The sequence below is a fragment of the Opisthocomus hoazin genome, chromosome 12, assembly GCF_030867145.1.
Source record: "Opisthocomus hoazin isolate bOpiHoa1 chromosome 12, bOpiHoa1.hap1, whole genome shotgun sequence".
In the NCBI taxonomy this organism is placed as follows: domain Eukaryota; kingdom Metazoa; phylum Chordata; class Aves; order Opisthocomiformes; family Opisthocomidae; genus Opisthocomus; species Opisthocomus hoazin.
Window position 1 is genome coordinate 16,475,100 of NC_134425.1, and position 20,647 is coordinate 16,495,746.

General features: G+C 63.6%; 2 protein-coding genes across 5 annotated transcripts; one reads left to right on the forward strand and one right to left on the reverse strand.

Annotated features, from left to right (window-relative positions):
- Positions 1-562: 562 nt before the first annotated feature.
- On the forward strand, positions 563-5,033 carry PARD6A (par-6 family cell polarity regulator alpha). Its single transcript, XM_075433661.1, has 3 exons — positions 563-646; positions 1,339-1,561; positions 3,718-5,033. Exons 1-3 carry the CDS (start codon positions 584-586, stop codon positions 4,503-4,505), a joined length of 1,074 nt encoding a protein of 357 aa, XP_075289776.1. The 5' UTR covers positions 563-583; the 3' UTR covers positions 4,506-5,033.
- On the reverse strand, positions 5,006-20,565 carry ENKD1 (enkurin domain containing 1). Of its 4 annotated transcripts, XM_075433658.1 has the most exons (8): positions 20,343-20,560; positions 15,351-15,475; positions 14,828-15,052; positions 13,443-13,615; positions 10,056-10,217; positions 8,699-8,868; positions 7,735-7,871; positions 6,964-7,215 (listed from the first exon to the last, which is right to left on the reverse strand). In XM_075433658.1, exons 1-8 carry the CDS (start codon positions 20,483-20,485, stop codon positions 7,055-7,057), a joined length of 1,296 nt encoding a protein of 431 aa, XP_075289773.1. In that variant the 5' UTR covers positions 20,486-20,560; the 3' UTR covers positions 6,964-7,054. The 4 variants fall into 4 exon arrangements, with proteins under 4 accessions (XP_075289772.1, XP_075289774.1, XP_075289775.1 ...); XM_075433657.1 differs by lacking the exon at positions 8,699-8,868 and having other exon boundaries at positions 5,006-7,215; positions 20,343-20,565; XM_075433659.1 differs by lacking the exons at positions 8,699-8,868; positions 20,343-20,560 and adding an exon at positions 20,039-20,132 and having other exon boundaries at positions 5,006-7,215.
- Positions 20,566-20,647: the final 82 nt, after the last annotated feature.

Sequence of the window (20,647 nt, forward strand, 5' to 3'; positions counted from 1 at the left end):
CCGGAGCAGCGATGGAGCCTTCTCGCTGGAGAGGGGAGAAAACCCGGGGGGCCGTGTGACGGGGGCCGGGAGCAAGCGCCACGGCCGCACGTCATCGGGCTCCGACCGTGCCAGGTGCCGGGGTGCGCGGGCGGGCTGCGGCCCTCCGAGGAGGCAGCGGGGAGCCGGGGGGCTCAGCCACGCCGGGGGTACCGCCGGTGACACTCGTGGGGACGAAGGGGGGGCCGCCGGCCGCGTGGCAGAGCCCAGTGTCGCCGGAGAGGGGCCGGACTGGGTGTAATGGTGCCGCTGGTGAGGTCGCCGGGATGCTCGGGATTAACGGGGCCGTGCCCGGGCGGGGCGAGGATGGGGGGGGTGTCACCCTGCCGCCGGCGAGGCCCCGCCCCCGTTGCCAAGGCGACGTTGTCAGCAACCCTCCGGCCACGCCCCCCCGCCCCTCCCGGGCCAATGGCGCGGCGGCGCCCGGCCCGGCTCGCCGGTGACGTCACGGCCGGTGAATATCCCCCCCGCCCCCCCCCGTGGCCGCGGGAGCGCGGTGGCGGCGCGGTCCCGCGGCCCGGCCCGGCCCGGCCCGCGCCGCAGCATGGCCAAGCACCACCGCCCGCCCGCCCGCTCCGCCGAGCCCGTCATCGAGGTCAAGAGCAAGGTAAGGGGCCGGGGCCCCCCGAGCCCGACCCGGCGGAGGCCGGGTTGGCGGCAGCGGGCGGCCGCCGGGCCGGCCAGCGCTCGCCAGATGTGCTCCCCCCCACGCCCTCAGATGTGCACGCACACCCCCGGCTGCGCCGTCACCCAGATGCGCACCCCCAGCAAGGGACGGACCCCCCACCGCGGGCCCAGATGCGTGCTCGCCCAGGCCCGGTCTCCTCCAGATGTATGCGCTCGCCCAGATGTGCTCTCACCCGGCGTGCCCTCGCCCAGCTGCGCCCACCCGCCCAGCCCTACGCTCGCCCAGATGGGCGCTTGCCGGCGCGGGGTGCGCGGTTCCCCCCTTCCCCGGCACGATCGCCCTTGGGTGTCGGGATCCTCACGGCGTTCCTCCACCTGCTCTTAATTGGCTTCCCTCCGTCGTGACCGAGGGAGGCAATAATTAGCGCTGTTGCTCACCGGGCGCTACGGCGGCGCCTGCGTCGCGGGGACGGGCCTCCCTGTGTCGCGGCACCCGCCGCGGCTGGTGGTACGGCCGGAGGGTCGCGCCTCGTCGCTCCGACGCTCGGGCAGGAGAACGGCTCCACTCCTTTTATTTCGCCTTCAGGACGGGCTCTGCGTTGTGCCTGGACTGTCAGGGCTGGCTCTGCCCAGCCTCATCCTCCTCTTCCTCTTCTTCCTCCTCCTGCGCAGTTCGACGCCGAATTCCGCCGCTTCGCCATGAAGCGCTCCGGCACGGGCAGCTTCCAGGACTTCTACCGCCTGCTGCAGACGGTGCACCAGATCCCGCGGGTGGACGTGCTCCTGGGCTACACGGACATCCACGGCGACCTCCTGCCCATCAACAACGACGACAACTACCACAAAGCCCTGTCCTCTGCCACCCCCCTCCTCAGAGTCATCATCCAGAAGAGGGGTAAGCAGGAGCTGAAGAAGGGTGCTGGATCCCTCCTCCCCGGCAAGGGAGAGGAACCGAGTCCCGCAGTACCGCTGGCTCAGGGCTGGTCACGCGTCCTCCAGCCACCGTGTTAGCAGACGGGTGCGGAGGTGGCGGTGCTGGGAGGTCCCGGTCCATGCCGGGGCCGTGGCACCCGCGCAGGCTCTCCCTGGCAGCCCTTCCCCGTGGCGAGGGGCACCCGCCCCACCCTGGCGAACAAAGCAAATCCTTGCCATTCGCCCCTTTGAAGTCGCCTTTTCCAGCCGGGCTTGCGTGGGCCCCCGGAAAATGCTGGGCTGCTCACGGGAGCATCGCACCGGGTGCCCTGCCGGCTCCCTGCCCCGAGGCGGTGCCAGCCATCATTTTGGCAGAGCTCTTGGGGTGCTGCTGAGTTTTCGGTGGTGGGAGGAGGCCCAGGGGCTCGCCCCACCTCAGCGGCACGGTCCAGGAGAGCAGCTTCCCTGTGCAGAAGCCAGAGCCTGCGGTGTGCCCAGGGGCTGTTGCTGCCAGCACCGAACCATCCCCTGCTCCTGCACCAATGCCTGGACCCGGGCTGCGACACGGGGAGCTGGCGTGGGGCTGGGTGTACCGGAGCTGCCCTGGGAGCATCCTTCCTGCTCCCAGAGCCCCCTCGTCTGCTGCTGGGAAAAGCCTGTGAGGGCCTGTGGGTGACCGTGCCGAGCCAGCTCGGTGTGGAGAGCGGGCGGCCACAGCCCCAGTACTGCGGGCAGTGCAATAAGGAGGGCAAGGAGGCAGTGCTGGCGAGCCCCGGCGCCCGGCCATGCCCGCGGGAGAGGGGCCGCAGGGCTGGCAGCACCGAGGGAGGCCGGGAGCGAGCCCTGCGTGAGTCACAGCTGATTTCAAATGGATCCAGGTCATCCCAGGGCTGGGCTGCCGTTGAACCAGTCCGGGTCGGCGAGGAATGCGGCTGCAGAGCCTCTCGCGCGCCAGGCGCGGGGAGCCATGCACATGAGCGTGTACGTAGGTGTGCTCCGCGGCAGCTTGGTTCCTCTCGGTGCCGTCACCCCATTGGGCACAGCCATCCCCGCGGGCACCTGGCCGGGGCCGCTGGCCCTCCTGAGCTGGGCTCGGCCCTGGGGAGGGCAGGGGAAAGGCCGGCACAGCCCCGGGGCCGCCGGTGGGCTCGTCCTGGCGTGCTGGACCTGCCTGGCCCAGCCGCTCTGCGCCCTGCGAGAGGAGCCGTGCGCTGGAGTAGCTGTGGGAAAGCCTCTGCTGCCCCTCCCCGAGCTAAAAATATGCCGGGCTGCGTGTGCAGGGAGGTATTTATACCGCAGGAGCCCTGGCAGGCTCTCACAGCTGAGGAGAACCCCCACATCCCCCAGGCCTGGGGACATCCCCAGTGCCCCTGCCACCGGAGCAGGGTCTGGGTGCTGGTGGGGGGGAACGCGCCAGCATCACAGCGCCCAGATCTGGGATCCCCCGCAGAAAGGGATGGGGAGACGCCTGCGAGGGCTCACGGACGCTCCCGGTGCCTGGTGGATGTGGCCTGGGAGGGGACACGGTGGAGCTGGGCCCCAGGCAGCAGCCCCGGGTCAGCGTCAGGGAGGATGGAGTGGTGGTGGGGCCGGCTGGTGGAGTAAGAGACAGTGGCACAAACCACAGGTTGGGATGCTCAGGGCCCTGGGGATGCGGCAGCCCTGGGATGGGTCGCCAGGAGGTGGGGAGTCTCCAGACGCGGCCATCCCCATCCCTCTCCAGCGGGGACAAGGGATGCTGGTGCTGTCTCAGGGGCTGGGCTCGCTCTTGGGGAGCTGGCTGCCGCCGCAGCACCCCCTCCCCAAACCCAAACTGGGACATGGCCGTGGCTCCCGGGCCATCAGGGCTGGCAGCTCTAGTGTTAAGCTGCAGAGTTTGGCTTAAAGTGTGATTAAGGCTGAATCACCACCCGGATCCCACTAATCCCAGCCTCATGTAGGCTGGGTAATCCCAGGAGATGGGCCCAGCAGACAGGCTGCAGGAAAAGCCGGGGTGATGCTCCGGGGAGGAAAAGCCAGTGAGACCCATGAGCAGGGCAGTTCTCCCGCCAGCTCTGCCAACACGTGGGGCCGAGGGCACGCGGTCGCATCCCCGGGCAGCTACGTTGCCTGACCCGTGTCCTCCCTCGCTCCCTACAGCGGAGTCTGATGCTGGTGTCTTCGCCTCGAACTCCTTGCAGCGGAAGAAGAAGGGGCTGCTGCGCCCGGCGCACTACCGGGCCAAGCCTCACCTCCTCATCGGCATGCCGCAGGACTTCCGCCAGATCTCCTCCATCATCGACGTGGACATCCTGCCTGAGACCCACCGCCGCGTGCGGCTCCACAAGCACGGGTCCGACAAGCCGCTGGGTTTCTACATCCGCGATGGCGTCAGCGTGCGCGTGGCCCCGCACGGCGTCGAGAAGGTGCCCGGCATCTTCATCTCCCGCCTGGTGAAGGGCGGCTTGGCCGAGAGCACGGGGCTGCTGGCGGTGAGCGACGAGATCCTGGAAGTCAACGGCATCGACGTGGCCGGCAAATCCCTGGACCAGGTGACAGACATGATGGTGGCCAACAGCCACAACCTCATCATCACCGTCAAGCCGGCCAACCAGCGCAACAACGTCATCCGCAGCAGCAAGGCCTCGGGCAGCTCGGGCATGTCGACGGACAGCACCCCCAGCCAGCAGACCCCCAGCCCGGCCTCGCAGTACCTGAGCACCTACAGCACAGCCGAGAGCGACGAGGAGGGCGACCTGGTCATCGAGAGTGACAGCGTGTCCCACTACATCCCCGGGGGCTGCCCCAACGGGGGCCCCGCGGACGGACCCCTCCGGCGGAGCCTGTCCCCGCACAGCTCGCGGGGCTCCCTGCAGTCCCTCGGCAGCCACAACGGCAGCCCTGGCCGGGGCAGCGGCTGCGAGGACGGCACCCTCCTCACCCTATAGCCACCTTCGGCGGCCGGACTGGTTTCGGCGCAGCCGGGCTGGCCGCCGGCACCGGGGCGATGGTGTGGCCGGTGGGCAGGGGCGGAGCGGTGCTGCCGCTGCCCCTCTCCCACCACCCGGGACCCCACTGCGGCGCCCGCTCCCGCCGGCACTGCCCCCCCACAGAATCACAGAATGGTTGGGGTTGGAAGGGACCTCTGTGGGTCATCTAGTCCAACCCTCCTGCCGAAGCAGGGTCACCTACAGTAGGTTGTAGAGGACCTTGTCCAGGTGGGTCTTGAATATCTCCAGAGAAGAAGACTCCACAACCTCCCTGGGCAGCCTGTTCCAGTGCTCTGTCACCCTCAGAGTGAAGAAATTCTTCCTCATGTTCAGATGGAACTTCCTCTGCTTCAGTTTGTGCCCATTGCCCTCCGAGCCCCCTTGTCTCCCACCCCCTCCTTCCAAACAAGTGGGGTTTTTTTTAATTGTTTTATCAAAATATGCACCATCAATTAATATATTGCAACAGACAGTAAAACCTTTTCTAGAAAGCACCCGCTTGTCCCTGCTTCGTGTTGCCACAGGGGCTGGAGCCCGGCAGCCGCGGGGCACAGACCCTCCCATGGGACGGGGCAGGCAAGACCCCCACCAGCCCCACCACCCCGTCCCACAAGCCATGGCGCGTCCCATCGTGGGCCAGCACGAGCCCTGCAGGTCCCCTGGGAGAAGGGGGCACACAGGCCCCCATCGTGCCATGCCGGTGGGGACCCCTGTGCTGTGCCTCAACCGCGGCACATGCTGTGGCTTCGCCTCTGGCCCAGCCGCTGCGGCCACTGGCAGCGTTGCTGGCACAGCGGCCCGGGCTGTGCCCACGGGCAGTGCTCCTCCAGCCCATCTGCCGAGCTGGACGCGGGCGCTCACCGCGAACAAGGGCACTGGCGTGGTGCCAGACCCCTCGCGGCAGCAGGGCTCTCCCACGGCCCTTGGATCAAACCCTGCTTCGTGCGAAGCGAGAGCAGATGGTGCTGGGTGCCCCGGCCCGGCTGCTGCGGGGCGATGCCGGGCGCAGGCACAGGGCAGAGCCGGTCACCTCCCCAGGGAAGGGGGGCTGCGTCCTGCTGCCTTCGCTGACCCCCACGAACCAAACCGCACGCAGCTCCCCATCCCAAGGCACCTGCGCTGGCACAGCCAAAACCTCACCAGCGGCTGCACAGGAGCCGCTGGGTTGGCTGAGCGCCGAGCGCCTGGCATCATGGGGTCCTCTCGCTGGGGCCGCTCCCAAGGGCACGTGGTGGGCCTGGGCGAGGAGGAGGAGGAGGAGGAGGAGGAGGAGGAGGACGCGCAGCTCTTGGGGTCTGGAGGGACTGCACCAACTGCTCAGGCCTTGGTCGCAGGGAGAGCCGGGGAGCTGGGGCTGGCAGCTCCGGGGGTCCTGAACGCGGCAGCACTGACAGCACGCAGCCGGGGCCCATGCGGGCAGGGGAGCAGAGCAGGCAGCCAGGCCGGTTACTCCAGGCCTGCTTGGGGCAGGTGGTGCTGGGGGCTGGAGCCTGCGGCCCCCAGCCGCTCTTGGCACCGCTCTCGCCCAGCCGGCCCAGTTTGGCTGCAGCGTTTGCTGGAGGGCAGCCCCAGGGAGCTCACCCCAGCCAGTCCACAAGCGCTTCCCGGCCCACGGCAGCAGCGTCGGCCCCCGAAGCCCCACGGCACCGCAGAGCTCCGGGTTGTCCCGCTCTGCAACATCTCTGCCTGGCAAAACCCTGCCCAGGGACGGAGCAACCCTGCGCTGCAGGGCAGCGGCTCGGGGCAAGCACCATCCCACCCGTGCAGGGCAAGGGGACGGGGCAACAGGCACCGGCTGCAACGAGGGGAGGTCTGATGGGACTTCAGAGTCCCTCCAGGCTTAAATCTGCCTCCGCTTCACGCAGCGGGACCCTGCAAAGGTCTGCACAGGTCCCCACGCGGTGCACGAAGGCGCGGAGGCAGCCAGCCCACCTCCACAACAGCAGACCGAGAGCTGGCAGGACTTCCGCACACTCCCTCTGCTCTGAGCCCTCCACCACATCCCAGCACCCCGGCACCATGAAACGTAACCTCCAGGGCTACGCTGGGCTTCTGCAGCAAGCAGGACCAGTCTGCAGGTGCCCAGAATGAGCCACGACCACGGCCCAGCTCAGGGGAAGCTGGGGACAAGGAACGCCGCAGGCAGCAGCGCACGAGACCGCCTGCCAGTTTCTAGAAGCACGAAAAAATGGGAAAAGAAGAGGTGATGCCATGGATCCAGAGCAGAGAGCTGATCTGCGAGAAGTCAAGTGGCACAGAGACAACTCTTCTCCAGACCAGAGTCGAGAGTGTATTAGGGCATCTCCCTCCCTTTTCCGTGGACAAGAGACAGTGCTGGAGGGTTAGCACGAGCTGCTGGCCGCACCTCGGACACCGCACCGGCACTTGCGTGGGCCCAGGGTCCTCAGCCTGAACTTCCTCTCCACCCCTGCCAAAGTGATGAGCGTCCCTTCCCAGCGATGAAGGACGTTCACGCCGAGCAGCACAACACACCCAGCCCCACCGGCTCAGGAGTCCAGCTTGATGAAGACCTTGGGCCTTGAGAAAATTTTGATGGCCTCTTCCATCTGAGAGAGCTTCCTCTCCAGCTCCACCCGCCTTCTCTGCACGCTGAGGGTGTCTGCACGCATCGGCAGCATCACCAGGTCCTTTACCAGCTGCTCCTGGGCTGTAAAATCAAAAAAAAAAAGCTGTGTAAGTGGAAGAGCAAAGTAATCCATCCTTTTCCTAAGGCTACGACCTCATCCTCAGCCATGAAAACAGCAGCAGCACCGGAACAAGGGCTTTGAGAGAGCGCCCATCCTTCGGTTGACAGCTCAGCAGGATGAGGACCCGAGCGACCTGCTCCAGCTTTGAAGAACCAAGGGTAGGACTAGAAAGCTCTGAACACCCCTTCCAACCAGGATCTTTCTCAGAGCAGCAGTAACCCAAACACCAGGCCCACCGGACAAGTTTGCTGCAGAGAGCCAGCGCTGGAGCCTGCAGTCCCACCAGCCTGAAGGAGCTGGCTCATCCTGGGCACACAGCTTCAGAGAGGCTGCTCCTGCAGCATCCCAGCTACGCGCCTCATTCCAGGCAGCTCTCCAAGCAGCAGGAACCTGCGCCCCAGAACTCTCCTCTCCCTAATCCCACCTAGGATCGTCTGGTTGTTTTTCTGGGCTGGAATCCCCGGTTCTTTTCCTCTTACTCTGCTTCAGATTGCCGAGGGTCTCCAGCCGCTGCCCCTCCGGCATCATGGCGTGGCCAGGCGGCGTGTCGGGATCGGGCAGGTTTCGCAGCTGCTCCTCCGTCTGCCTGCGCCACAGCTCCTTCCTTTGCAGCAGGCTGCAAGGCAAGCAAACAGCTGGCAGGGGGGATGGGAACCGAGCCCCTTGAACCCCGCTAAGCCCCTCTGTCACTGCGTGAGGACCACAGAGACCCACCCCACCGCACACGCCCACCGTGGAGGGACGCGCCCAGGTTTAACCCGCATGCACGGGCCAGCAACCACGTTCCACGTGCACTGCAAGGCAGCTAGAAAACACACGCTGAGGCCAGCACGAGCTCCTAGGAGACAAGGGCTTCTGCTCCAGGCCACCAAGTCCTCCCCAAACCATCTGCGGGCCAGTAGAGAATGAAGGCGGAGAAAGCGGCTCACAGCCGGAGACGCTGGCAGGGAGCAGCAGGCACAGCAGGGAGCCAAAGGACGGACACCACGGCCAGTCCCATGACAGGGTCACCCAGAAACTGTTTTCCACTCAGAACCCCAAAATGCGAGTCACCAGGTCGGGTGTTCCTCAGCTGCCGGGTCCGAGGCAGCAAGCTCTCTGCCCCTCCAGACACGTGGAGCCAGGCTTACGCAGCGGCAGGAGCGCATTTCTGAGAGCACACAGAGCATCCCCATGTCAGCACCGCTGTACGACAGCAAGCGAGCGAGGGAGGAGGCGAAATCCTTTCTGAGCCCAGTCATGCCGGCCACGGGATGCTCGTTAAGTCAAGAAGCCGGGAGGGACTGCAATTATTCCCCAGGCTGCAGTAAATCGCACTGCTTGCACGTGGCGAGAGCACCTCCGTCCCCAGCGCTGTGCCCTCCCGCGCACCAGCTGGGAGCTGTGCTGAAGGGAATGGACCTGTCAGGGACGGTGCCAAGGACCAGCCGGGGCCGTACGTACTACTGGGGGACGTGGCCCTTCTGCTTGGCGTTGTACTCCTCCTGCGCCCGGCGCTTCTGCTCCAGCAGCTCGGCCAGCGTCTGCAGGGACTGCGAGCGCCGCAGCGGGGCCCGCTTGGCATTGCGGGCGTTGTGCTTAACAAAGTCGATGCTCTTGCCCTCCACCAGGATCTGGAAGCAGAGAGGGGGAGGCAGCAGCGCCGGCTCAGCAGGCGCGTGTAGGCACCCGCCCTTGTCCCCACAAGAGACAAATGCACTGCGGAAGACACTGAATTGCAGATGTACTATGGCACATCCTCAGCCCAGCCCACCTCAGGAGCCAGAGAGACACGGAAGCAGGAGCTACGGCCTTGCTTCGAGAAGAAACCAGTGCCAGGAACCCCTGGGGTGCCATGATTTGCCCGGCATCAAAAGCCAGGCCAAATCTAAACCCCATCTTTTTGAGGTGCCCAGGCTGACCCCATGACCCCAAAGCCAGAAGGACAGGAAGAACCAGGCTTGACACAGCCCAGGCGGCTCCCACTGCTGTGTGCCGAGCCCATCGGAGCAGGCAGGAGGTTGGTGGAAAAAACCGGTGGGGCCCTTGCCGGACCAGTAAATGCCACAGAGCCCCTGGCAGAGCAGGAACCTGGCTGGTCCGCGGGGGCATTTCCCCAGAGACAGCATCCGCTAGCACAGCTCTTCCGATGGTCGGGACAGGGGAGAGGGTTGCTGGCTTTGAGTTTAAGGTTTTCTTTGCTTAGTTTTCCTCCTTAGGATTTTAGGTCCTGTTTAAATTAAGTCACTCCATGGCATTTGGGAACCAACAGCCCCCTGCTAGCCAAACAGAGAAGCCACGAGCCGCTTAGCACCTCCCAGACAAGACCACCGGCAAGGTTTAACAGTTAATACTGATTTAACCCTCCCTACCACAAAGCACACCCATTTCCCAAATTTTCATCCAATGCCCAGAAGCCACAGTTCCTTTAACGAAGGTGGGAGCAGTCTCCAAACCCGCAAGACCTCCTGAAAAACCCCAGGACGGGCAGATTAGAGATCACTGGCACTTCTACAGCGAGGAGGTGGGATTTTCATAGGGAACTTCACGATCTCTGTAACTATGAGCAAGGCTGAAGGCAGAGTACAGTATCAGCAACCCTTCAGCGCCTGTCCCACCTCCCCGGTGACCAAGGCCCTGGTCTTCCCCTCCATTGAGGAACAGTATTTGCAGAGCTCCCTGTTCCCGCAGCACATCTGACCCATTCCTTTAGAAGAACATGTGAAGAGTTTGAAGCAGGAGCAATGGGTAAGTGCCAGAAATCCCTGGGACAGAGAAGCGCCAGAAGCCCCTGGGAGCGTGCGGCTGGTGTGCAACTCACCTTGGCTGCAGAACCCAGCGTCTCCGCAGCCTCCGTGTCTGCCCCCACTTTCGTTCTGGCAGGCGGTGGGGAGGGTGGTCTGCACGGCTTGATCCCAGGGCCACAGCGAGAATATGCCCTCAGGAACTTCAGAGCCTCGGGATTTGGAGGTGGGGAGCTCTCCTGGGAAAGGTGAGGAAACACACACTAGCGGAGGGATGCTGGAGCAAGGAGACACCCACCCGACACAGCGTGCGTGGCCAGGCGCCGGATCCCAGCAGGCAGGCGACAGCACGCTCCTTCGGCCACCACTGGGCAGAAGGTCTTGGGGGAAGGGAGGACAATCTGTACTCAGCCAGACCTGGCAACGGGACTTGGTAAAGAAATGCTATAAAACAACAAAAAAAGGAAAAAATCTGTAGAAACAGGCATTTGGAGCAAATGCACGCGTAGTATTTGACCGGGGAGTCGCTCCTGGCTGCCTAAGCTGGTAGGCACAAAAGGAGAGCGACACTAACTAACCCAGCCCAGACACCTCCCAGAGCCAGGGACAATCTCTGGGGACGGGCAGCCCAAACCACCAGAGACCGCGACTCCTGAAAGAGCAGACACCTTCCTGCGAAAAGGGCAAATGGCAGCGTGGAGTGAGCACGCCGAAAGTCGAGTGACACACGCCAGTCTCCGTCGCGGGGAACAGCAGAGAACCTGAATTCCCAGAAGAAGCTACCCCACCTCCACAAACCCAGAGCACGCCGCTGAGCCCTGCTCCCACACGCTGCAAGGAACCGGCACGGGCAGGCGTGAAGCTGACACAACCAAGATGCTGTTCTCCAGCGCTGCTCTCGCTCAGCACCCCGAATCTGGGGTTAGCCTACTCCAGGGGGAAAGAGGAGCAGAGAGTGAGGGAGTCTGGGAGGGTAGAACTGCATCTGGGCGGCATCTCCAAGGGCCACGGTCAGCACCATCGCTCAATGTCGCATCCACAGCAGTCCCCAGACCAACCCCATCAGCTGGGAGCTGGCACCACGGGCAGCCTTACAACACGCACAGCCAGGCCACCGCTCGTGCTCCACAGACCACCAGTCTTCTTTCAGCAGAGCCAGAAGACACAGATCTCTCCAGCAAGCTAATGAGAAGTGCCTTTAGCTAGCATGGTCGTTCAGAAGTCAAATCAGGCTGCAGAGCCCCATCCTCCTCCACGAGAGCACTGAGACGGACAGAGCCCTTCTCAAGGCAGCGGCTACAATGAAGAGCCTCGGGGAGAGACGACTGAAAAGACGCTCCACGTCAGGCACCCAGCCCTACCAGAATGGCCCCAGTCCCCAAGCAGCAGCCCCACAGAAGACAGAGATCCTCCACACAGAACACTCCAGCTCTTGGAGAGCCACTGCAACACCTAAAGCAAGGTGAGTCAGCCCGGGACCTCCTGCCACCTCTCTCCGGAGGAACCTGCCGAGCACAAGTCATGCACCACGCAGAAACTGCCTGCTCAGAGACCACCCCCTTTCCCCAAAACAGAAGAAGGAATGATCTCAGTCTTCCTCTCACCCGGAGGATTTGTCAAGCGGGAATGTAGGCTGGTGTTCCCACAGCACACGTGGGTTTGCTGCCGTGCGTGGCGGGGTCAGAGAGGTTGGTGGCACACCGGGAAGCAGGGGCACAGCATTGGGAACCACTGGCTTGGAAATCATCTAGCCAGTTTTTGCAGTTGTTATAAATAGACATAATTTTAGTGCCCGAAGCTGGCCGGAGGGAAGCAATGCGGAGACGAAGAGGAACCTGAAGGCTCCACCCAGCCAAAGAGCACGAGGGGACGGCTGGCATGTGCAGCGCTGCTCCGGGGGTCACCCAGCCCGCACCCACCCTCTGCACACGCAGCAGCTCGCTGCGTCGCTCCCGGCTGCGCAGACGCAAGAGACGGGGACCGCGAAGGCTGCCGGGGACGCGCAGAAGGACACAGCCCTCCCCGGGCAGCCCCAAGGCCGTTCCGGAGAGCCAGCGGCTGTTGGGCCACAGCAGCAGCCCCCTTCCTCGGGGAGCTTCTCCACGCGAGGCTGAGCTGGAAGGAGCCCCACGGCCTCTCCTCCAGAAGGTCACCACGACGGGGGTGGGCACACCACCCCACTGCTCGCTGCTGCGCAGCGGAACCCCCCGGATCCGTAGGAGCTGCAGGGGCTGTTTCCCGATGAAGGAAGAGCCCAACTGAACGCAGAGGTCACCTGGATGATGGAGGTCTCCCAGATTCAGGCTGACAACAGTGATCCACCCAAAGACAGCAATGGAGCTCTCCTTCCCGCTCCCAGTGGGCTGTATCTTTATTTTCAGTACAAACAGGTTCACTTCGACCACGGCCGCCGCTTCGGTGAGTTCAGCAAAGCCCTCCAACACCGGCACCGTTTGAACACCACAGACCCACGAGAGGACAAACAATTCTCCAGAAAGACGCCCAAAGCAACCCAAAACCCTCACAACGCCAGACACCTGCTCATTTCCGCAGTGGAGAAAGCCCGAGGAAGCCAGGCACAGCCCCGCGTGCACAGAATCCCAGCGTGGTCAGGGTTGGAAGGGACCTCTGTGGGTCACCCAGCCCAACCCCCTGCCAAAGCAGGGTCACCCAGAGCAGGCTGCACAGGACCTTGTCCAGGCAGGTCTGGAATATCTCCAGAGAAGGAGACTCCACAACCTCCCTGGGCAAGTTCCTTCTCCCACAGGCACACATACAGAGGATGGGAGGTGCGCACACCCTTGCCGGCTGTGCCGCTCTCAGAGGGCTCCACTTCAGTTGCCCAGAGATGTCTGGGTGCCCCCGCTGGGCAGTCGTTACTCACCAGGACAGCCACTCAGACAAGAACCTGGAGACATACGGCCCACCACAGGTCCACAGGGTGGCAAGAGTTGGAGCAGGTTCAGCCACAGCCTGAAGACCTACTTCTCCTTCTGTGCCCCAACTCCATGCAGAAATGGCGAGGACCACGGTCCGTGGGGGCAGAACGCCACAGCCCTTTGGCCCAGACTCCAGACACGCGGTGCCCCACATGCTGGGAAGCTGCTGGATGCCCCTCCAGGCAGGGAGTACGGCTGCGAGGGCTGCTCTGCACCCCTCAGGAACCACGGCAGATCCCCGACGACCCAAGGGCCAAGCAGGAGCCTCCAGGCAGAGGGGGCGAAGAGATTTTCCTCCTCTCAGCTTCCCCTGCACGGGGACTCTCCTTGGCCAGAGAGGATGGGGATCATCACAGCAACCGCACTCCAGAGCCACATGTGCTCACCCAGCCCCACTGTCACCCCTGCCCGCCGTGTTCCAGCACCGAGCTGCCCTCAGACCCGGGGCTTCTGGGACTCCCCCCTCCCCACCACCCCACAGAACCTCGTGGCTCACTCGCACCCCAGAGCTCGGTGGGTACCGACCTGCAGTTTGGCCTTCACCTTTGACTCCACATTTTCATATTTCTGGGATTTCCACAGAGCTTTCACAGGCTTGGGCTGGCTGTGCTCTTGGGCTCGCTCCTTCTCTCTGCACTTCTTCTGAATCTCCTTTATTCGCCTCACGTTTTCCTTCTCATGGTCCTTGGACTCTTTCCCTGCACAGCACGGGGAGATACAGCCTTCACCCTCGGACACTGCCACGGGATGCAGGCTCCTGGAGCACTGGCACCAGAGCCCATAGCTCCGTCTCCAAAGCTGCTCCAGCCGCCCAGAGCAAGGGCAGGCTCTGCCCGCTCCTGCAGACGAGGCAATCTGCGCATTTTTCCCACGCCAGCTGCACGCTCCCGGACCAACCGTCTCCTGCCAGAGGATCCCACGGTGCCCAGATGACTGTCAGCACGGGTCTGGGCACGCTGCTGGTGCTCACAGACTCCCTTGCTCTGAGGGAGCGTGGCTCAGTTGTCCTGTTCTGGGCTAGGCTAGCCAAGCCATGCCAGCACCCTCTCGAGAGCAAGGTCAATTCCCAGTTCAGCATCCTGCCGTGTTTCTGAAGCGAAGAGCGGGCCGGTTAATGGCAGCTGCAAAGCCTTCAGCCTGCGCTGTTCCTGTCTCAGGCTCAGGGCCAGCCACTGCCCCACATTCAAGGGGACATAATCAAGACTATGGATTGTATTTTTTGGTTTTGAATCAACAATGACCCTTCCTCGGGCTCCCCAAGCCCGGGAGGATCTCACCCGACACAAGCACACGCTCTTCTGCTCCGCTGCTGTTCTGGCACAGCAGTTGTGGCACGCACCACGCTGACACCAGGCAGGGCTAGGGGCAATGCCAGCACATGAAGCCAGTCAAGTGGCACCCAGTGCTCAGCCTCATCTCCTTTCTGGACCTCTGAACCTCCTCTGCATCTTTTGCAAAGATCCCCATATGCAGAGAGTCTTCCCAAATCCTGCTTGGCTTCGCTAACGAGGAATTCCCCAGGCTAGCCATCTTCCACACACTGGGATCGCACTTCATCCACCTTTAAGTTTGACTGTAAAGACACTGGTTATATTCAGAGGCAGCAAACTGGAAGGGCTTGATTTATTTCCAGCATCTCTCAATAGCCTCTCATCCACAACTAGCCCCTCAAGCAGCACCTTTTCTCAGTCCCCCTTCCCACTGCAGACCTGGCCAGACTGGAGCCGGGACGGCCGCAGCAGCACCCACTCCAGCACCGGTGCTGGCCCGGGGCCACCGCTGCCAGGCCAGCGCAGGAGATGGGCACCGGCCCTGCAAAGCTCGGGCTCTCCGCAGGCAGCACAGCCGAGGGATCGACCCAAACCCAACACTTCAACCCTGCAGGCCCGCAGCGACTCAGCTGTACTCACTCTTGACTGGCTGCCCCCCGGCAAGGGAGATCCCTTCGAGCTGCAGCAAGAGGCTGAGTGTCCCCTTCTGCCCCTTCTCCAGGAAGCCCCTTCCACTGGGGCGGATGCGAGGGGCTGGCTGGCTCTGGCGGGCACTGCCCAAAGCGGGGTATGGGTTGGGAATGGCATCTGGGAGGCCAGAGGTAAGATCCAGCTCCTGAGCATTCCCTTCCAGCCTCCCTCGAGCTACGGAGAAAGAGCGATAAGCGGATTACCAGGAAATGATCTCACCTCGTGGTTTCTCTTCACCCACAGCCTACAAACAACGCTGAAGACCCCCTCTCCGCCTCTACGTTACTCTTTCCCAATTTTGAACCAGCTGTACAGACCGCCTTTCGGATCACCCCCCGTCGGGCAGCAGAGCAACCTGCACCGCTGTAAGCGGAGGCTGTGGAGCACACCAAAGAGGAAGGACATCGAGCGGGCAAGCCGCATCATGCCCAAGCACAAAGCCGCACACCCGTAACAAGCGTGTGGGACTTACCTGAGAAGGGCCGTTGATAACAGTTAGGGCAGAGCGTAGGGTCTGGAGGAATGGGTCCAGAAATCCTGGACGGCCCTTCACACATCCTGCCGCTGCTCTGCCGCTGCCACCGACACCAGCCACCGCTGAGAACAGAAATGAGCAGGGCTCACTAAGCCACTGAAAAGCTACATTTTATGTATATATACATATATATAGAGAGAGGTGAACTTCTGCCCTTCATTAGAGAGCTCATATGCAGCTACAGAGATGACCTCCAGGCAGTGAGTCACCCCAAATTGGACTGCATGCAGGCGAGGCAAGGGATCAAGCAGCACTGTCCCTACCACGGGGCTAACAGCGTTTCTGCTAGCATTGAACCTGAAACGTCCTTGGCTGCTGTAACACCGGTATCTTCAGCGCAGAAATTCCTTCCTGGCTTTGCTCTCCCGTACCAGAACATTCAGTGCAGACACGCAAGCGGGCGCTGAGCTACTGTAACCGCCCTGTGCGCCTTCAGTGACCAGGGAACACAGGGTGGCTGGACACTACCTGACAATCGCTAGCCTTAGATTTGAATTATCTTGCACCTTGGGCTCTTTCCTGCAGTTCAAACACCACGTGCCCAGAGCCAGGCGAGGCTCCTGCCCCGGGCAGGTAAGCCCCTCAGCGAGAAACATGGGTGCCATCAGCACCCTCGAGCGGGCCCGACACAGAACGCTTCGGGAGGGCGCAGGGACAGGCGCTGAATCTCCAGGGGAGAGCCCCGAGACAAAAAGAGCCCAGGGGGTCTCTTGGGTGCAAGGGAGCAGGGAGAGCTACCTGCTTAGAAAAACAACTTTTTCATTTCTAAATAACATCTCAGCGCAGACTGACAGGGCCCAGCACAGATCTGCAAGTCCCGGCTGCCTCTCTCCTGCCCACGACGGCAGGAGCACGGATCCTGCCGGCACAGGAGCAGCCAGCGTCCGTTACCCTGCGATGCTCGCCAAGATCTCGTGGACGGCATTTTATTGCCCACAATAAACTTGAGGGACCCGCTCCTCAAGCAGCAGGTGAGGATGCAGGCCGCCGCACCAACAGGCACAGGCTGCTGGCGAGCTCCCGGCAGATGCCACAAGAGCCTCGATGCTCGTCGGAGTCACGAGACGGCTTGGACAGGCGCCGGGACAGCTCGGCTGCAGTCATCGCTGCGAGAGCTGGGGCTACAGCCTGCATGCCCTGACTCCCGAGGCAGTAATTTAAAGGTTTCTGAGACAACCCCAGGAGAAGAATCCCTTCCAGGATCCTCGGCGTGCCAGCACTGACGGGATGCAGCATCTGCAGGTCAATTTACAACCCAGTAAACGATCAGTACAAGGCTGAGTGAGCCTGAGCCATAGCAACTAATGCACTGCAGTCCTCCCAGCTAAATCACCCCTGCTGACAAGGGACCATTAGCAAAAGGCTGTTATTCATCTCCCAGACACAACTGCAGAGGCGATGTAAGCGATGCCGACTACTGCACACCAGCGTGTGCGTACAGCCCGTGCTCCGCTGCTCTGGAAAGGCTGTTTCTGACGAGCAGGAACAGACTCTGAGCCCGAGACAAAAGGACGCTGTCTTGGAATTATTTAATCTCCTTGATAATGGATCCAGCTAAGCCAGAACAGGCTCTCTTCTTCTAGGAAAAAACCCAAGCATTCACTATGAGCTCACTCCAGAGCAGCTACTGGCCTTGAAATTCACACCTGATCTTGACCTGAACGTGCCTTCAAACCCCGTAATTTCCACGCAAAATGACAGGCTGAAGCCAAGACCTGTAACAGAGCAGACAATCATCACGGGGGACTGCAGGAGGAAAGGCAAGCTGGCGGGAGGCGGGGGACGGCAGGCTCATTTCATGCCTTCACACAAGGCACAGCTCGCATTCCAACAGCACCCTGCCCTGCTGCAGGGAATCTGCAGACGACACCCACTCCCTGATTTGCAAGTCACATCGCCTCTGGATTGGGATCTTGCAAGACCAGACAAACTCATTGCAGCAGCAAGCACCTTGTCTGCCCAGGCACCCCCAGCGCACTCCCCGGCGCAGAGCGCGAGCCCCTGGCAGCAGCCTCCCAGCCCCAGTACCGACAACGGGCGCAAACCCCCCAAGCCGCCGCTCTGCTCCCGACCGCGAGCCTCTTCGGAGGACAGAAGCGCGAGAACCTCACGGCTGGCGCTGCCGAAAGGGGATGTGCAGACCCTCTCCACTGCCATCCCCATCCTTCAGCTTCAGCTCTCGTGACAGCTCCAGAGCGCAAACGCGCCTGTGCTGAGCCAGCCCAGCCCGCTGCCCCGGCACGAAGCCACCTCTTTGGCTGGGTTTGTTTTCTGCCCTTTCACCCTGCTGTCCAAGCGTAGCCTGGCTGCAACCTCCACGGGGGAATCGGAGAAGCACTGGAGCAAGCAAAAGGGAAACACGGCAGGAGCAGGCGCTCACGGATGCGGCCGAGGGAGGGAGAGGGACCAGGGCCAGCCCTTTTCAGCAGCGACCCGATCGCTGGCTCAGCCATGCTGGCTAATTTGCACCCAGGAAAGCATCTACCACCGTGTTAGAAACCTAAACGTCAGGAACACAGTATCCGACCCGTCGCCACCAGAAGGACGCTGTTTAGAGCGTTCTCAGGCTACAAGGCGCAGGCAGACTCTGCAAACGCTGCCTGGCTGTGTCCTGGTAAACAGATATATCCATGTGTGTGCAACTCCTCTCTCCTCTCAGCCCTCTGCCAGGCTGCAGAACTCGCTAGGGAAGCGGCGACGCTGCTCCGAGCTCCAGGGCTGCGCCAACCCCATGCCCTGCTCACCTGGGATCAGCACCGCGACGGACGAGGCGCGGGGCAGCTGCCAGAGGAACCCACCGACGCCGGCGGTGCTCGCTCAGCCCGCCCGAGCCCGGCTGGCCGCTTGCCTCCCCGCCAGGACCGCTGCCGAGGCCTGGCCTCGGACGCAGGCAACGCAGGCTCCAGCCCGACCTCTCCCACAGGAGAGGAAGGGTTAGGAATCATTAACTTGACTCTTTATGCCCTTTGCCTCAGCTTACCAAGTGGTAAAAAGGCTATGTATGCCCCTGGTAATCTGAGATCTTTTCAGAGCCCACATGAGCCACGGCTTCCTCTCGTGGCCTGATTTTGGCATCGGAGTCAAGGGAACTACACGACATGGGAACGGAGGAGGCTCTGGCAGGTGTTCTTCCCAGCCCTCAGCCTGCCGCGCCTGGCTTTGAAGCACCTCCTTGTCTTCACAGATCACATCTTCCCCATGCCGGGGTCCCCGGCCAGGAAGCTGCTGCCACACACAGCGCTGAAGCAAGACTGGCTTCACGACTTTACGAGCCAACCTCTGCAAAAAAGCACGGGGGAAAAACCCCATCCCACAGCTGTGATGAGCTGCGATAAGCAGAGCAAGTCATCCGCAGCAAAGCAAAGGGGTAATCTCCGCGCAGCTGGTCTGGCTGTTGGCTTCCTCCCTCAGCAGCGGCAGCCGACATGGAAAGCAGCACCAGGATCACTTCCGTGCCCGAGGGCTGCACCGGGACAGGGGGACAAGCGGCCCTGGGGCCGCACCTCCTGCGGAACCAGGGCTCGGGAACCCACGTCCCTGCGCTGCGAACATACCAGCGGTGTTAGTCCACGCCTGTGCTTTCCCCTTGCAGCTGCGATGGGAGAGATTAATGTTAACATTCACATTTTAACGCTATTCCCTGCACGGATTCCCTCGGGTACCACCAGCTCTTCCCCAGTCTCCAAGACTCTCTTTCTCTCTCGTCTCTCTGCACGCGAAGAGGGGCAGGTATGGCGGCGCTGCTGTTCGCACGGGGCCATCTGCTCCGTGGGAGCCGGGCACGCGTCCGCCAGCAGCCGGCGGGCACCAGGCCCGCTCCTTCCGCCTGCCCAGGGAGCCAAGCGCACGTCCTGCAGCCGCAGCCTCGAGCGCGAGCCGGATGGAGGAGGGCAGAGGCTGGCGTGGGCGTTGCGGAGCTGCAGCCAAGTCCTCTCTGGGGAGAGTGAGGAGGGAAGGGTGGCACGAGAGAGGCCCCACCTTGACACCTGGGATTCCTCCCCGGCATGAGGACGAGCCGCGGGCTGAGTTTACAGGGTCCGGCGATGGAGGCCAGCGCCCGTGCCGCAGCCCGCAGCCTCCCCTGGCTGCGCTTCGTGGGAGATCAGCGCAAACCCTGTTCTGGGGCCTGTGCCGAGGCCCAAGGCCCCGCCGGACACCACTGGGTGCCCCTGAGAAACCCCCCTTAGCTCCCTCCCCGCCCTGCAAAGGGAGCAGGCGGGGGAGGCGCAGCAGCAGTGCAGGCCTGGGGGGTGCAGGCCTGGGGGGGGTGTAGGCCTGAGGGGGGGTGCAGGCCTGGGGGGGGTGCAGGCCCGGAGGTGTAGGCCTGGGGGGAGCCGGCCTGGGGGGGTGCAGGCCCGGGGGTGTAGGCCTGGGGGGAGGCAGCCTGGGGGTGCACGCCTAGGGGTGCAGGCCCGGGGGGTGCAGGCCTGGGGGGGTGCAGGCCTGGGGTCCGGGCCCAGGCCGCCGCCGGGCATGCCGCAGCTGGGGGGGGGGGGGGGCAGAGCCCCAGGGCCTCAGCCGCGAGGGCGCAGCGACCCCTCCCCGGGGCTGCCGCCGGGGCCCTGCTTCGCCCCCGCCGCCCCAGGCCCGCGAGGGGTGTCCCCGGCTCCCCCGAGAGGACTCACCGAGCCGGGCCGCCCAGGAGCTCTCCCGGCTGGGGACGGGGCCGAGGAGGCCGCGGCCAGGGCCTGCACCGGGGCCGCCCGCCGAAGACCCGGCCCGGCCGCGCTGCCCGGCAACCGCCGCTTCCGCCGGGAGGGGCCGGGGCCGCCGCGCTCCAGCCCCGGGCCCCGCCGGTTCTCCCCGCTGGTTCGCCCCGCCCGGCCCCGGGCCGGCTCCGCGGTGAAGCCCCCCCCTCCTCCCCGTTCCCCCGGGGCCCTGGGGAGGATCCCGCCGGAACCCCTCCGGTTCCCCCATCGCCCTGCTCACCGCGGAGCCCCGATCCGCGGCACCCCGCGGGGGCTGACGGCCTTCTGAAACCTTCTGTCCCGCCAGCCGCCGAGCTGCGCCCCGGGGGGGCTCGAAGGGGAGAGGTTGGGGGCGCAGGCCCCAAGCGGCACCGCTCGTCCCATCGCCGTGGCTTCAACCGCCCGCAGCTGGCTCCGCGGCTTTCCGCTCCCCACGCTGCCTTCCCGGCGCGGGGCCGCGCTGCCGCAGGTCTCCCGGCTGGAAGGGGAAGGCAGCGTGCGTGGGGACTGTTGTGACATGTCCGTGGTGAAGATGGACAAAGCATA

What these genes read in the sequence shown, in the direction of transcription:
- PARD6A (XM_075433661.1), top strand. Translation starts at nt 584, where the DNA reads ATGGCCAAGCACCACCGCCCGCCCGCCCGCTCCGCCGAGCCCGTCATC. An exon ending in TCATCGAGGTCAAGAGCAAG is followed by an intron (nt 647 to 1,338) that starts GTAAGGGGCCGG and finishes CCTCCTGCGCAG; the next exon opens with TTCGACGCCGAATTCCGCCG. An exon ending in AGTCATCATCCAGAAGAGGG is followed by an intron (nt 1,562 to 3,717) that starts GTAAGCAGGAGC and finishes CGCTCCCTACAG; the next exon opens with CGGAGTCTGATGCTGGTGTC.
- ENKD1 (XM_075433657.1), bottom strand. Translation starts at nt 20,485, where the DNA reads ATGGGACGAGCGGTGCCGCTTGGGGCCTGCGCCCCCAACCTCTCCCCT. An exon ending in TTATCAACGGCCCTTCTCAG is followed by an intron (nt 15,053 to 15,350) that starts GTAAGTCCCACA and finishes CTTTCTCCGTAG; the next exon opens with CTCGAGGGAGGCTGGAAGGG. An exon ending in CCTCGGCAATCTGAAGCAGA is followed by an intron (nt 7,216 to 7,734) that starts GTAAGAGGAAAA and finishes TTGATTTTACAG; the next exon opens with CCCAGGAGCAGCTGGTAAAG.